Genomic DNA, 15,268 nt, shown 5'->3' with positions numbered 1-15,268 from the left:
TGTAACTTTAAAATAAATAAATAATTATCTTCCAATCTTCACAGCCTTTTTTGTTATTTTTCTGAAATGTGCTTATTTTTTTCAGGTTTTTTGTGATTGGTTATCTGACTGACATATCTAGCAGTAACTCCTGTGTCTAAATTTCTAATCTTATATCCAAATTAACTTGAAATGTTTATTGGTTTTAGAATCACAAACAATTGAGGATTTCGGAGCTGCTTTACACTTGATGCGTTCGGATCTAGAACATTTGCGTTCAGTATTTATGGCAGTAGAAAATGGCGATCTTGGCATGCTTAAAAGTCTAGGAATCAAAGATTCGGAACTTGGTGATGTTAAATTTTTCTTAGAAAAATTAGTTAACACCGGGTTTCTCGACTAAAATTTCCATTCTTCTAAATCCTAAAACAAACTTCTTTATTTTCAATCATCCTTAGGGTTCAGTCCTATATTCATGTTTCCCTCCAGGCAATCCTTTTTATATCCTTGGAAAAAGATCTCACAGAATTGTCTCCTTTTCTCCCCCCCAAAATTAATGTCACACTCTTGTATAGGTGTTAGGTATCAATTAAATCATATTGCAGTATTTAAGATAAATATAATTTATTACTTTACAACGACTTTGCATGATATGATAAATTAAATCATGTCAACCTCATTATTCGTTTGTATTGAAATTTCATGTTTGTGTGGTTATGTTCTAAAAAAAGTTACACACTGAAAGCGAGCGAGAGTGTTGTGTATAAAGTCTCTACTTCTTGGAAGAAATTTAATGTTAATCAAATTTTTTAAAAATAATTGCTTTTATATCCTTTTAATTAATATATATGTTGAACAAAATAATGAAATAAAAAGGAAACGAGAAGCTGTTTTGCTACATATCATAGTAACAAATACATATCAATATGAAGTGATTTGTGTATATTTCTAAATGTCCAATAAATAAGGAAATATTTTCTTAAATGATTATACAGAGAGAGAGGTGAAAACTGATGGGGATCCACCTGAGTTAAACGTGTGTATATGTTAATTTCTTGACAAAACTTAAGATGCTTATACACTTCTTAGTAAAGAAGTGCTCTTTTATTAAATAGTTTCGTGCAAACACCCTACACCACTTGTTTAATTATGTTCTTTAGAATTACTACATTAGGATAATTTTTAGTAGATTAATGAGGATTTAAACCTTCTTTTTAGACAGCAATTGTTATTGTATGACCCTCAACTTTGTACCGATTGTGGATTTTTCCACATTTAAACTACTTGATTTCATCATTATGAAAATAAAAAACCTAAGCATTAACCAAAAATTAGACAGTATTTTATTAAGGCAATTATTTGATCACACAGTTAGCTTAATCTTGAGATTGATAAAATTATATGTAAATGTAGATGAAATAATTATGGAACTATTTTTAACTCTAAATTTTAAATGACATATTACCATTACCACCCAAATCTTACTTTTTTAATAGAACAAAATAATGAGACCGTCTGTAGGCGTAGAAAATTAGAAGAAAAAAAGTGGTAAAGGTAATGGGAGGTCGTTAAATTTATAAAACATAATCTTTTATTTAAGTAGATTTTGAAATATTTCAATCAAAATTGTAGAATATTCTAAATAGAAACATAGCAAATTAAATTTCATTTGTAAACAATCTCTTTTTTCTTACTGAATTATAAAATGTAAAAAGTTGTGAAGTATAAACAATTTTTTTCTATCAATTTAGAAATGAGTTAAAATGCTAAAATATCAGCATTTAAATTAAAACCTTGCTAGCTTTTGTTGTGAGATATTATATCCTTGACAGCCCAAGTAAACTTTATTATTAGGGTTAAACGTTATGCTTGAACTGTGCGAAAAATTAACTCGATATCTGGCTGTGGTCTTTTTTAGGAATGTAGGGATTTATTAAATAATTACTATAAATATGCATGTCGCAGGAATATGGAATATTTTTATTTTTTTAACTAATACTTTTGTAAAAAAAAAAACAGAAAATGAATACTAGTAATTTTGTAAAAAAACGTATATTTTTATAGTTTTTTGTCAAATTCCAAATTATTTATTAAGTAATTTATTGAACATAATTTTTCAATGTTCCTGCGACATTCATATATGAAGTATACATATATACAAATATATGGGCATATATGTATGTATACAACAAGAAAATGCAATGGTACATCTAGAATGTAATTATTTTAGGTTGAACATTTTATTAATTGATTTGTTTTAAGATAAAATGAATGCAAATATTATCATCCTTAAAATTGAAAGCAAAATCAATTTTTATCATATTTTAATAATCCATTAAATGCGCAGCGCTTTAAGGTAAAATGAAACTTTCAAAACGGTAAAATGGTAATCTGAAGTATTTAATAATATAATTAATGGGAACAATTCATTGCAAGTGCAATGTTTTTACTTAAATAAATATTTAGGTATAGTAATGCATTTTTAATATAGTGCCAAACCCCTAAAATTGTTTTTACCAAAGTAAAACAGTAATATCATTTTAAAAGCCTAGTCATTAATATTTTTTTTTTATTGAAAAATTCTTATATTTATAATTTTATTTAAACTACCCTCAGAATACTACTGACCACATAAGAAAGCCTAACAAAAAATTGTTAATTGAACTTTCATCATACAATCTTATTAGCTTTATTAGTTTCAAATTATGCTTTGTATTTTAAGAAAGGTATAATGTTAGCTTTTCATTGTTTATTTTAATATACACACTTTGTATGATTGTGTGCTAAATGCTTATGTTTATCTCAGGTGGTCAACTAATCGTTCAGCATGTTTATTCATAACGTTAGACATGTTTCAAATAAATGTGGAGAATAAAATACAAATCTTTAAATAAATAAAAAAATATTTCTTATAAAAACGAAACTTTTTAAAAAAATATTCTTTTGATTAAAAGAGATTATATTTCGATAAAAAGAATAAAAATTGTTCTATTTGATAAATTTAAATAAAAAAAAAATATTTTCGCATAAAAATTTTTGGTGTATTAACTTAGTAAATCTCCTTTAAAAAAATAATATTGTAATGTGAAAAAAAACATATCCCGCATGTAAAATGATAAGAACACCAATGAAGAAATTTTCAAGATTGTCTATGAAATCCGACTAGCGTCATATATTTAAATAAGGAAGCATTTAATATTTAAATGTTTTTTGAAAATTTTGTTTCCAAATAATCTCTATGTAATTATTTATTAATATAAAGTTATTTTTTAAAAGTATTTTATGTGCAATAAAATTCATATTAATTTCTTTATTAAACATAATTTTTTAATTACACTTTATTATAATTCAGTGCATTAATTCGTGGTATTCATACTAGAAGATTGGATTGTTCCTTATGGCAATTAATATTTATTTCAGCAAGACTTCTCAAACAAGTAATAATTCATACAATAATATTAAAAGGTAATATTGTAATAAGATTTTGACTAAAGTTGCGTTTGTAAATGTGATTGATATATTTAATGTTTGTTTTGTTGTAGATTTTAAGATTACATAGAGCAAAAAAAAATAAAGAAAGAAATAATTTTTTCAACATTCATTGACACACTACCTACTAAATCTCCTGCGTTATTTCACTATTTCCTGACGTTGTTTACTTTTTTTAAATTATTTTTAATGACCTAATTTTATTAAATAAGGGAAACCTATATTAAAAAATTGATATTTATTTGACAGCCTAAGCTTGGTGCCTCTTGTCAGCAATATACGGTCCTACAAAAGAATCTTTATTAAATTCTTTTTGTATCAGCGTGCTTCTACAGCGACCGGATGGATCTCATGGTACCTCTTGGAGTCTTGAGAATTTGATTAGTCTTAACAGTTGGAGATAAATTCCTCAGCATTAAATGTGAAGGCATGATATTTTCTTTTCTAAAAAGCAGTACTCTTTGTCATACCATCCCTTTGCATACATAATACGTAGTGTTCGTTTTCCTCTTCTCATCAAAACAAGGCTATTGCTGACTTATATTTGTGTGCCTCAGTGTATATACTGACTCAGTGAATATTTCATTGAACATACATATGTCGCGGTTGGTGGCGAATAGCTTGTACACTTCACTATAAATTTCTCTTATTGTTAAATGATACATTAATATATAATACTTTACCAGCAGAAGACTTGTGCGATCAACGATTATCCGAATCGCATTCAGACCTTGATAGAATGATACTGCAATAAGTAACGATAATTTTTTTTGCTATCTCGGCCAGAAGTTTCACTCTCTGGCAACTGAGCATTTCGCAAAGTCAAAAAAGGATTTGGATCTCGTAAAAGCTCCATAGAACCCCTTCCTAGTCAAGTGATCACCAAGGTTTTCCAAACAGTTCCAACTAACATTGAGAAGACTTCGTAGGATTTAATAGCCACCTGGCTGTCAAAGAAGACCATTCAGAAATTAATTATACTTCGTCTTATGATTTCAGTAGCAGAAATAAATATTGCGACAAGCTTCTTCAGAAAGAGGTGACTAGAATACCTACGCTTACCAAGATTTCAAACCTTGCATTGCTCCTCCCATTTTTTAGCTCCCAAACGTTCCTCTGACCGCATAAAACACACACTAATGCTATTCAAAAACCATTTAGACAGCTGCAGTTAGAATTAGGCAGCGGCATAATCTGCAACGAAGAATACTGCATTTAGTCCTACTGTGCCGTTGTCAAGTCAATCAATTCGATTTTTTGAGATTATTTCACAATACTTCTATTCAAATTGAATATATATTTATATATATGCTTACATATATATATATAAATTGTTGTTCTATCCAGTAAAGTTATAACACGAGTACTGCCTGGAGGCCGCACTGAAAAAAACTCCGATCGACATTGGTCACTGATGTTGACGCGCCGTAAATTTAATAACTATGTACATGTAAATGTAGCTTTAAGAAAGGAGGCGTCATCCTAACCCGGTTGAATTTAGTACTTTGACGATGCGCCAAAAAATAAATAAGTAAAATAGCATTAAGAAATGCCAAGAAAGACATCCTAGATAAAGATAGGATAGATGATAAAATCGTATCTTATGAAAAAATATAATTGGAAAGTTTTAAATTTTGTCAAAAATAAAATAATGATAGCAATCGATACTCTTATGGCAGTGAAAGAAAGCAAAAACATTTCATGGTTAATTCTACCTCCTACAACCCATCAATTTAGAATTAAACATTCTTATTTATTATTAAGGTGATTCAGGTTGGCAATCATGACATCAGCTGAGCGCAAGAAATATCGATTTTTACTTCTTGCCAACCCTGCCAGTCTTGTGGTGCGAGCTGATTGGTGGAATTGGTCGTAAGGGTAAAAACAGTTGATGAGGTGTCAATGCCTGTAAAAGTCCCAGTTGAGTAAGTCTGACTTCTTTGGGGATATCGTCCTGTTCAGGGTGACTTAACCTTCTTTTGCATAATGTTAATTTAAATTGAATTGTGGGTTTTTGCCCATTTCCTTACTGTACTGCATTTACCTAAGGAGATCATCAAAAATGTAAGTAACAAGTTAATTCACTCACTACAATCGACTGCAATTAAGCTTTTTTTTTACTTTGCTATGATGTAAAAATTGTATTTTCAAGGGCCCAAATCAGAGGTGTAGAGAACGGCAAGCCGCGGAAGTTTGCGTAAGTTTTAACAGCAAAATCTTTTATAATCAAATAGTCAAAAGCATCATATTTTGTTATTCCATATCATTTGATATAAAGTTTAAATTAATAGTGATACTGTTTAATTCCAACTCAGAGATCACGGGTTCGTATCGAGCTAATCCGGAAATACCGGCCCCTAGATTTTATCTTCCTAGCAGCTTCTTACAATTCACTGTCCGGGGATGAACAGTGTTGCCTGTAACGGGAGAACACTGTCTGTTGCCCGGCATAGCTTCGAAAAAAGCTGCGGGTGCCATTAACCTCAGATGTTGACGAGCCTTTTAATTTAAAAAAGAAATATACATATATATAGTTAATAATTTATCATTTTCACTCTTTTACAATTAAATGTACTCCATACTGGTGGGTTCTTGAGACTTTTTGTTAGCTTCTTATTAAATGTTTATCGGGTGTATTAAAATGGGGTATATTTTTTTCTTAGAAAATTGATTATATATTATATTCATATGTGAATTCAAGAAAGGATTGACTTTTTTAAATTTTAATGATACCATTTCCCCGCAAATTTAGTATTCATTGATAACAATACATTTTTGAGAGCTATTCAGTTCCAATCCAATTCATTTGAGCCATAAAGACGGCGTTTTGCATTGTGTGGAGTTCAACCATTCCAATGAAAGAATGCTAGTTGCTTTTTATTAGATTTCAGTCGTGCACCTCTAGCTGTCATAATAAGCTATGAAATTATGTTGCACAAGATGAAAGAACATGTATGGATACTGATCCAAATTTGTTTAATGAACGTTAATACTTTTGAAAATAGGAATTTGGACATTTGCCAATACTTGACTTAAATGCCCCACTATTGATAATGTTGACATTGAATTTAAGCTGAATATTAAACGGCGTATACGATTTTTAATACCTTAACACAATTTACTTATTCGTAATGAAATAAGAATAACGTTAAGTTAAAATTGTAATTGTTAATTACAGTTTCTTCAGCCTTCTGTATCTTTCAATCCACTTGGTTTCAAAAGTTAAGCAGTACATGCGCCATATTATTCTTCACTTTTCATCAAGAATACTTTCATATAATTATAGCCGATTAAAAATTGAACTTTAGGAAAAATATTCTGAAATTTCAAAGCAATTGCAGAAAATGTATTGACGAATGCTATTGTATTAACAGTGTTAATATCGCAATTAATTTGAATAAAACATTTTTTTTTTAGATTTACCTTTTTATAATTTGGGAATATTTGAATTTTTATATGTGTCTCGCTATTTGGAAACTTACATTAATTATTTATTTTTACCCATCTAGATTGTTGCCAAAAATTATAAATGGTGGCATAGCTGGAATAATAGGTGTTTCAGTTGTTTTTCCTCTTGATCTTGTAAAGACTAGACTGCAGAATCAACCAATTGGTCCTTCAGGAGAACGAATGTATACGTCTATGTAAGTTTTCTAATTTTTAAAACTAAAATCAGAGGTAAAAGTCTTTTTATTTAAATATTTAGGAATTCATTTAGAGAAATAAGTTTACATGGCTTAAAAACCCCATTTTCTAGAAAATATTGTATACAATAAATAATTTATTGTTGTTGTCAGAAAGCATTAAAACTTCATTTTTACATTTATTCAAAGTAAGAACTTGATTTAATAAAGATGTAAGAAGATGAATGCCATCAATTGAAATGATGACTTACATTCAGATGTAAGTGAGAACATCCGAATCTCTATTAAATGGTACTGAAGCGCAGGAAAATAGTAGAGAAGATTCTGGGCACTGGTTCGATTATGAAATGGCTTACTATTAATTACAATGACTACTAGTTTACGGGGAGGAGTTAAAGGATTATATCAAAAACCTCGATCAGAAATCATTTTTGTTAGAAGTAGTAAAATTTGTGTTTTTCAAGCTGTTCTATTATTATTAAAATCATAACCTTACTACATTCATATATATGTAGGTGTCTGTATCATTTTTTCCGATTTTGCAGGCTAGATTATGTTTGCAAGGAGACAAGTAAAATAAGTTTCAAAAACCAAACTAAAGAATATTTACATTCCTATTTTGAGGTAGATTCAAAGAAGAGGAGTATTTGGAAAAGTTAAAATGTGTATCGTAAACTGGTATACCGTCTGAAACCTGTTACTTCATATTTTCCAACGTAATAATGATTGCTTTAGCTCGAACCCTTTATTCGAAATTGTGTGTGCAGTTGGCCGCAGTATTGCCATTATGCGTGAATTACCAGTCATGAAATAACATCAATAACAAGTGCATAGCCTATATATTTGAAATAAAGTGAGGGATTGTAGAATATTATAGCCAAAAATTAGGCTCAAATAATAATAAACATATGAAATCATTTCAAATTCGCAAACTATCTTATACACTCTCAGACTCTAGCTCTGCAGATGATTTCTAGTTTTTCGGCCTGAGATTTACCTATCAGGACCTTCACCATCACATTATTAGCAAAAAATAAATTAGGAAAGAAAAATTGAGGCATTCCATTCAAATGTTCGACATTAAAAAAAAAAATCATGCTCAAAGTTAATGAAAACATGTTTTGGAGTATGTATATGTTATATTACTAAACTCGGGATATCTAGCTTTACAGTTAGATTTTATCTAGCGTATTGAACGAAAATATTGAAAATACTAATTTGTCAATAAAAGTCAAAAATGGGCGCAAAAAACTTTAGACTTCAAAAATGTCTTATTGCTCTCATTTATTCTTGGTATTTCGAAATTTCTGTAGATTGTAATTGTAGACTTAAGAAAATTTACAAAATTCCCCTTTTTCATTAAGAAAAACATGTATTATTAGCTATTGTTTATTATATTATTGGCTTCTCTTGTATTATTTCAGGTTTGACTGTTTCAAGAAAACTTACAAGGCAGAAGGGTATTTTGGAATGTATAGAGGTATTTTTTCCCCCTTAAAATAGTGGTTAATATTGTTATTATACAGGGGGTTTCAGGGTTAAGTGTCCTAACTGAAAATATGAATTTAGGACCTCAAAACAAGAAAAAAAAATCCAATGAAGGTATGCCTATTAATGCTTTCTTTATGAGATATTCACGTCTAAAGATTTACATTTTCATGAATTGTTAGGTAGGTAATAATAGTGTCTTCTAACTACTTTATTAATAGAAAATAATTATAAATGTTATTCAAACTAATAACCTTGAACATTAAGACAGGCTCGGCATCTTGCTTCCACAGCAGCAATAGCCGAACGGCACTGGATTGCTGTTATTGATTTGCTTGCAAGCTTCTTCTTGAAAGAATGAAAGTCATTGACCGACATTTTATAGACTTTTCCTTTAATGGCACCCCAAGCAAAAAAATCCATTGGTGTTAGAACTGAAGAGCGTGCAGGCCAAGCCGCCGGTCCTGCACGGCCAATCCATCGTTAGGGATGATTTTGATTTAGCCACTGTCGTGGACCTCTGCCGTAATGTGCTGGACAACCATCTAATTGAAACCATGAGTTCCTTCTCATTTGTAGCGGAACATCTTCAATCAATATGTAATAATCAGTACTAAGAAATTGTAGAAATGTGTCCGCATGAGCCGAGGTGGTAAGAAGTGCGGACCAATTAAAATGTCTAATATCCCCAACTAAACATTGCACTGAAACTCGTGCTGCTCACGAATTGCATGAGGATTTTCGAGCATCCAGGGATAATAATTTTTTTGGTTGAACATACCACTTCTTGTGAAAATAGCTTCATTTGTCCAGAGAATTAGTCGCGAAAATTGTGGATTGAGATCAACTTTATTTAAATACCAATCGGAAAAAATTCTTCTTTAACAAAAATCTTGAGGTAATAAATGTTGTACCCGTTTATAATGATGTCAAAGTTGGGTGTTTTTCAACGTTACGCTTTTTCGTGCAGTTTTTGACGATCAACCCTTATACAACTGTCCTACCGGACAGTTTTAATATGGATGACGTCCATCTGCAGAGAGAGAGTTCTCCACTGTAGTTGGTGTAATATGCAATTCAGCTGCAGCTCAGCGTTCGCTGGCAGACGGATTATCATCAAAATATTTTAATATGGTCGCACTCCTTCTTCGATTTCGTAAAGGGGCTAGGGCTCCATCAGCACATAGCATTAAAGCAATTGTGCAGTTTCTCTAAGCCGTTTAAATGTGGGCCTAAAGATAGTCTTGTGTGGTAATCTTCTATTCGGAAATCGCACGGAATATTCACAACTGGCAGCATTAGCATTACCATTGTAAAAACCATACACAAACTCCATATCGGCATATTCACTGTTCGAATAAATGCGAGCAACTCTGTAAAAGCGTCAAGCTGACTAGTTTTTACTATTGCTTCCAACAAAGCCGATAGAAAAGTAAAGAGATGTGCACTTTAAGCCTCTTTTAGAACTACTTGTTATTTTTCTCTCTCAGCGTCCTCTTATATTCGCTCCCCGTGTCAATCATCTACTGTTTGTTTTTATTTCGTGATGTTCTGTTTTTGTTTTTTTTTGTTTGTTTGTTGATGTTCTCTTGTTGTACATTAGTACGTCGTGTTGTAACAGCTCTTGTTAATTAGTACCTGTACTAGTCCTTTGCTACTAATAAGTTCAAAACATTGTGCTTGCTACTATTCTTTTAAGGTTAATTGGGCGTACATTTGCTAATTGATTAATTTAAAGGTATTTTATTGGGAAATTTTACAATTAATCTAATGAGGTTGACTTTTATCGACAACAAGGGACACAAGGTCATATTATCAGTATTACAAACAATTTATCATTCGTACTAAAATCTTTAGACATGAATATCTCATAAACAAAGCAGTTAACGGGCATACTTCATAGGAAAATTTGTTCTTGTTTTGAGGTCCTAAATTCATATTTTCTGTTAGAACACATAATTCTGAAACACCATGTACTCGTATAACATGGTGAAATGCCATTTTTCGGAATCATGTGAACAGCACAGCAATTTAGTTCTGTTTCAAAATTAAGGGTTTGCTGCTAAAAGATCTCACGACTGAGTATTTACTAATTATTTCTTCTGCTGGAGCGCCTTTTTTTTTATAATGCCGAAGTAAAGTTTTCACCAGACATGTGTTCATGTGCCGCACACTGAGACCAAGATTTCATTGCCACGTATGACCAATATCCAACCTTTCTGCAAACCATCGTTACAGGAAATAAGAGCTGGTGCGACCATTAGATTTGGAGACGAAGCAGAATGGTGCAAACCGGCTTCCCCGCGCCCCAAATAGGATCGCCTTCAGAAATGGAAAGTCAGGATACTCCTAATGGGGTTTTTTAACAGCAACGGCGTGATTCACCAAGGGTTTGTCTCGTGGAAGGGCGAATCGTCAACTCTAAATACTTACTTACTTAGTCAGGACCCTCTTCTACTGTTTGGTGTAGAGGTATGACAAAGTTGTCACCATTTCCATGTATCCTGGCAGAGGCGTTTGGTTCCAGGGTATGTTCCTTTCACGGCATGCTATCATGATGTTGAAAAGCCATGTCAATCTTTTCCTACCTCTTGGCCGAGTACCCGAAATCTTCGTTAAATATGCCCTTTTAGAGTATCGGCAACCACTCATTCTCTGTACATGGCCGAATCATCTTAACTGGCCGTCTTTAATAATTTCCTGGAGAAAACTACTTCCTGACCAGCTCTGATTCTGGCGTTTCTCACTCTATTTCTGCGAGTCTTTCCAACTACCTTTCTCAGATATTTCGTTTCTACGGTCTAAAGGCGATTCGTCCATTTCTGAATCATAACCCATGCTGCTGCAGGTTATATTGGGAATTTAGACGTTTTTATAAACAGCCAGTTTTGTACATTGTATTACTTCTTGCAAGCTGAGGAGTTTCTTGTTCATTGAATGATACAGCCTGCTAGCTGCACCAATTCGGCTATATATTTCTTCCTTTAGCTATTCTTGTGTTCCATTTATAGTTACTAACATTAATCAAAATTAAATTGTGAAGGACTTTGTTGATTAAAATCTTATATTTGTAGTAAGAGAAACAAGAGTGATTTTTTTTTTTTTTTATAGATTTATTTACTTACAAGCAAATTTTTTATATTGGGTTTGGATGTGTGTGACTTAAGAACATGATTTTTTTTCTTTCAGGTTCTGCTGTGAACATCTTACTTATTACGCCAGAAAAGGCAATAAAATTAGCAGCAAATGACTTTTTTAGGCATCATCTCTCTCCTGGTCCGGGGTAATTTCCTAGTTTGCCAACTATTATTATGTAATTAAAGGAGAAGTCTTTTTTAGTAAAGTAAATGAAATGTATTATGAGTTGGAGCAAATAGATCTGTAAGCATAGTAATGATAAATTTATTATGCCTCAGACAGCTTCCAATAGAAAGAGAGATGGCTGCTGGAGGTCTAGCAGGATTTTGTCAGATAATTGTAACAACACCAATGGAACTGTTGAAAATACAAATGCAAGATGCAGGCAGGGTAGCTGCCGAAGCTAGAAGTAAGTGTGTTTTTTAGGTGGCTTTTTTTTAATGTATTTTATTATTATTTCAAAGAAACAATTCTTATGTAAGTTTTAATGATTGAAATTTATGTTTCTTTTGTTTTAGAGGGTGGTAGCGTATTGAATGTATCTGCTACTTCAATAGCACTCGATCTCCTTAAAACCAAAGGCATCTTCGGGTTGTACAAAGGCACAGCTGCAACTATGCTGAGAGATGTGTCCTTCTCAGTTGTTTATTTTCCATTGTTTGCTAGGCTGAATTCTTTAGGTCCAAGGAAGCAAAATTCAGGTGATGCTCACGAAATTATATTTAATTTCTATTAGATACCTCGATTATGCAACGAGAGGTGGCGGTGGGGATGGCTTTTCATTTGCTTAAACACTTCCGCTCACTGTCGCTGCACTATCACCATTTTTTCTGTTTTTTATTTACATTTACGCCAAAAAAGTAAATATTTGCACTTATATCTTATTTTGCTATTGCTTACATTTTAGATGAAGCAGTTTTTTGGTGCTCTTTTATCAGTGGTTGCGCAGCAGGATCAGTGGCAGCGTTAACTGTAAATCCATTTGATGTGGTGAAGACAAGGTTGCAGGCTATAACAAAAGATTCAGGTCCATCTAAATACACTGGAATTGTCGATACCTTCGTGTTAGTATTCATTGAATTTTGGACAAAAAATGTATTAAAATTTTCTTTATTCTGGCGTCAAAACTTACAATTTACTAATTTTTTTTAGGAAGACTTTGAGATCAGAGGGCCCGTTAGCATTCTTTAAAGGAGGTGCTTGCCGTATGATTGTAATCGCTCCATTGTTCGGCATTGCTCAGACCGTATATTATCTTGGTGTAGCCGAAAAATTGCTCTCATATTTTTAATTTATTTATTTATTTATTTATTATATTGTCTTTTTTTATAAATCTCTTCCAAACTCTTGAAATTTTTAGAATTTATTTAGTTTGAATTATTGATTTTATGTGAATAATTTAACCATTAAAAAAATATTTTAAAAAAATTCTTATACAGTAACGTTATGATGTTAAGTAAAAAATTTATATTTGTTACCACTATGTTGAAAAACCTAAGTTAGTTGTTTTTATTAAAATGATATTATTCTTTTATTTTGATGCAATCAAAAGACTTAACACTTGATTAAATTGCAAGAAATACGCAAATGCAATAATAAAGGAAACAAGTCTAATTAAAACTGAATAAAGAATTTATCAGTTCTTAAATATTTTATTATTAAAACTTGGTCCTACTAGATGGTAATTAGTGTACTTAAGTATTAGATAAATATGAACTCAGAAACCATTCCAAAAATGAGCTAAATTTATTAGTGTTTGTGTAACATGTATCATTACATGTTCCATATCAAATAAATTTTTTCAAAAGCAGTTTTCGAACAAAATTTGCTGCAAGTTGTTGAATTCTGAAGTTTTAAGAGTTTTTCAAAACTGATTCAATCTTGAAGTCCTTTAATTTTATTTGATAGAATTTTATTTAAAATAAAAATTTCCTATCAGTGTTACTAACATGAACACATTAAATAATAATTATAATAATAACTGGAGTGTTTTCTTGTACCAAGAACTCTCACAATCAGGGTGCAAACGTTAGGTATAGTATGAATTTGTATTGCTTATCACATAGAGATAGTGGCGTTAACATGTAGTGGACATAGACAATTTTTTTAAAAGTACGTTCATTTAAAGAAAAAAGAAATGTTCTATCCTGTAACTTTAAAGAGGACATGATTTGATTATTTTCCACTATACTATACTTCTGTTAAAAAAATAAATCTATGTCATTTATGCGAATGAATGCATCTTAGATGTATATTACATAGATAAATAATGAGGTAAAAAAATGCAATTATCAAAACATATTAATGTGGTCACTGCCAGATTTTTGGACTGTAGGAAGATGAAGTGAGAGAAATGATCTTATATTTGTAACAAAAAAATAAACCTTATATATTATATATACTAAAAAGATTTAGGGCCGTTGAATAAAATTTAATCTTTTAGTTTTAGTAATTGGCGGATAGTACGCACATATTACAGTTGTGATAATTTTAAACTTATTTATAAAAATTATTTTATAAAAAAAAAAAAGGGTTGTGTTTCCTAACAAAAAATTTTATATTTGATTTCAAATTACAAATTTATGCCATTGTTTCTTAAAAAAATAAATAAATAAATTCTAGGTAAAGTTTAGTTACCTAACGTTTATAAATAAGTACGTTTTGTTTCTACAAATCTTTAGCCGTATCTAATGATAGGGATAGTCAAATTAATAGCAATTTAGAGCAAGTTTAAACAGTCAAAGCAATATATGTAATGGCAAAAATAATTATTTGAATTTGTAGTGTTCAATGGATTTAACATGTAGTCCTTAAGTTCTGAGTGAATACATTTTTTGGTTAAATATATATTTATGAATGTAAAATCTACATTAAAAAACTGTGAGATGTATTTATTAAATATGTACGTATATTTTCCTTATATTTAATGTTTTAAGAAGAAAGTTCGAAAAAAAGAGACTCATATGCCGACAATAATTACTGCTTAATAAAGATCTTTGTTGTCCTAAGTTAAGTGTTTTATGTATTACATAAATGTTTATAGAGTTTATATTTTACACAAACCTGTAGTCCCGCTCAACAAGCTTGATCAATTATCTAAATTCCTCAGATATAAAGCTTTCTAACAATCTATTCTTATCTGATATTCGGTAAATTCCAATTACTCATACATTAGAAGAAGAAGCTATCGGTTTAAAAATATTTGAAGATATTTATCCTAATTCCAAACAGAAATGTCTAGTCTCAAGCAATGTAGTCTCGCTGCAAAATAGTTGCCATTTTTTAGCAATAAAACATTCATATTAATTCAAAAATGTTAGATCATTCAATATTTACTACACTACAGAAACGCCAGTGATTACTTATCTCTTACAATTAAATGAAAGGAATTTGTGTATAGAATTTAAATTTTTCTAAGCATTTTCTAAGTATATACAATATTTTCTATCTGCGAAGCCTAATGTCAGAGAATGTTATCAAAGCTGACTCTAGGGCAATGAGTTAATACATTGTTTTTTCAAATAGTATAT

The 15,268-nt window shown here is 30.8% G+C and overlaps 2 protein-coding genes and 1 long non-coding RNA gene across 3 annotated transcripts in view; 2 read left to right on the top strand and 1 right to left on the bottom strand.

The window, feature by feature from the left end:
* The window catches only part of LOC141455841 (IDLSRF-like peptide), a 56,466-nt gene extending 54,464 nt beyond the window's left edge, over nucleotides 1-2,002 (top strand). Inside the window, exon 4 of the mRNA XM_074131280.1 lies at nucleotides 189-2,002. Coding sequence (XP_073987381.1) covers nucleotides 189-382 — 194 coding nt within the window. The 3' untranslated portion in view covers nucleotides 383-2,002. The remainder of the gene's footprint in view (nucleotides 1-188) is intronic.
* A 1,010-nt stretch (nucleotides 2,003-3,012) lies between these two features.
* LOC141455850 (uncharacterized) lies at nucleotides 3,013-5,030 on the bottom strand. Its single transcript, XR_012459489.1, has 2 exons — nucleotides 4,785-5,030; nucleotides 3,013-4,662 (listed from the first exon to the last, which is right to left on the bottom strand). It is a non-coding gene; the product is annotated as an uncharacterized lncRNA (long non-coding RNA).
* Nucleotides 5,031-5,292: 262 nt separating this feature from the next.
* Nucleotides 5,293-14,746, top strand: LOC141455797 (mitochondrial glutamate carrier 1-like). Its single transcript, XM_074131197.1, has 9 exons — nucleotides 5,293-5,532; nucleotides 5,621-5,665; nucleotides 6,978-7,112; nucleotides 8,537-8,592; nucleotides 11,790-11,883; nucleotides 12,017-12,147; nucleotides 12,257-12,439; nucleotides 12,646-12,802; nucleotides 12,891-14,746. Coding segments are annotated over exons 1-9 (942 nt in total). The 5' UTR covers nucleotides 5,293-5,530; the 3' UTR covers nucleotides 13,030-14,746.
* Nucleotides 14,747-15,268: the final 522 nt, after the last annotated feature.

The sequence above is a fragment of the Rhodnius prolixus genome, unplaced genomic scaffold (assembly GCF_049639745.1).
Source record: "Rhodnius prolixus isolate KJV_2025 unplaced genomic scaffold, Rpr scaffold_1, whole genome shotgun sequence".
Lineage (NCBI taxonomy): Eukaryota > Metazoa > Arthropoda > Insecta > Hemiptera > Reduviidae > Rhodnius > Rhodnius prolixus.
This window is presented reverse-complemented; position numbering and strand designations above follow the sequence as displayed.

What these genes read in the sequence shown, in the direction of transcription:
- LOC141455797 (XM_074131197.1), top strand. An exon ending in GGCAAGCCGCGGAAGTTTGC is followed by an intron (nt 5,666 to 6,977) that starts GTAAGTTTTAAC and finishes TTACCCATCTAG; the next exon opens with ATTGTTGCCAAAAATTATAA. An exon ending in GGTAGCTGCCGAAGCTAGAA is followed by an intron (nt 12,148 to 12,256) that starts GTAAGTGTGTTT and finishes CTTTTGTTTTAG; the next exon opens with AGGGTGGTAGCGTATTGAAT.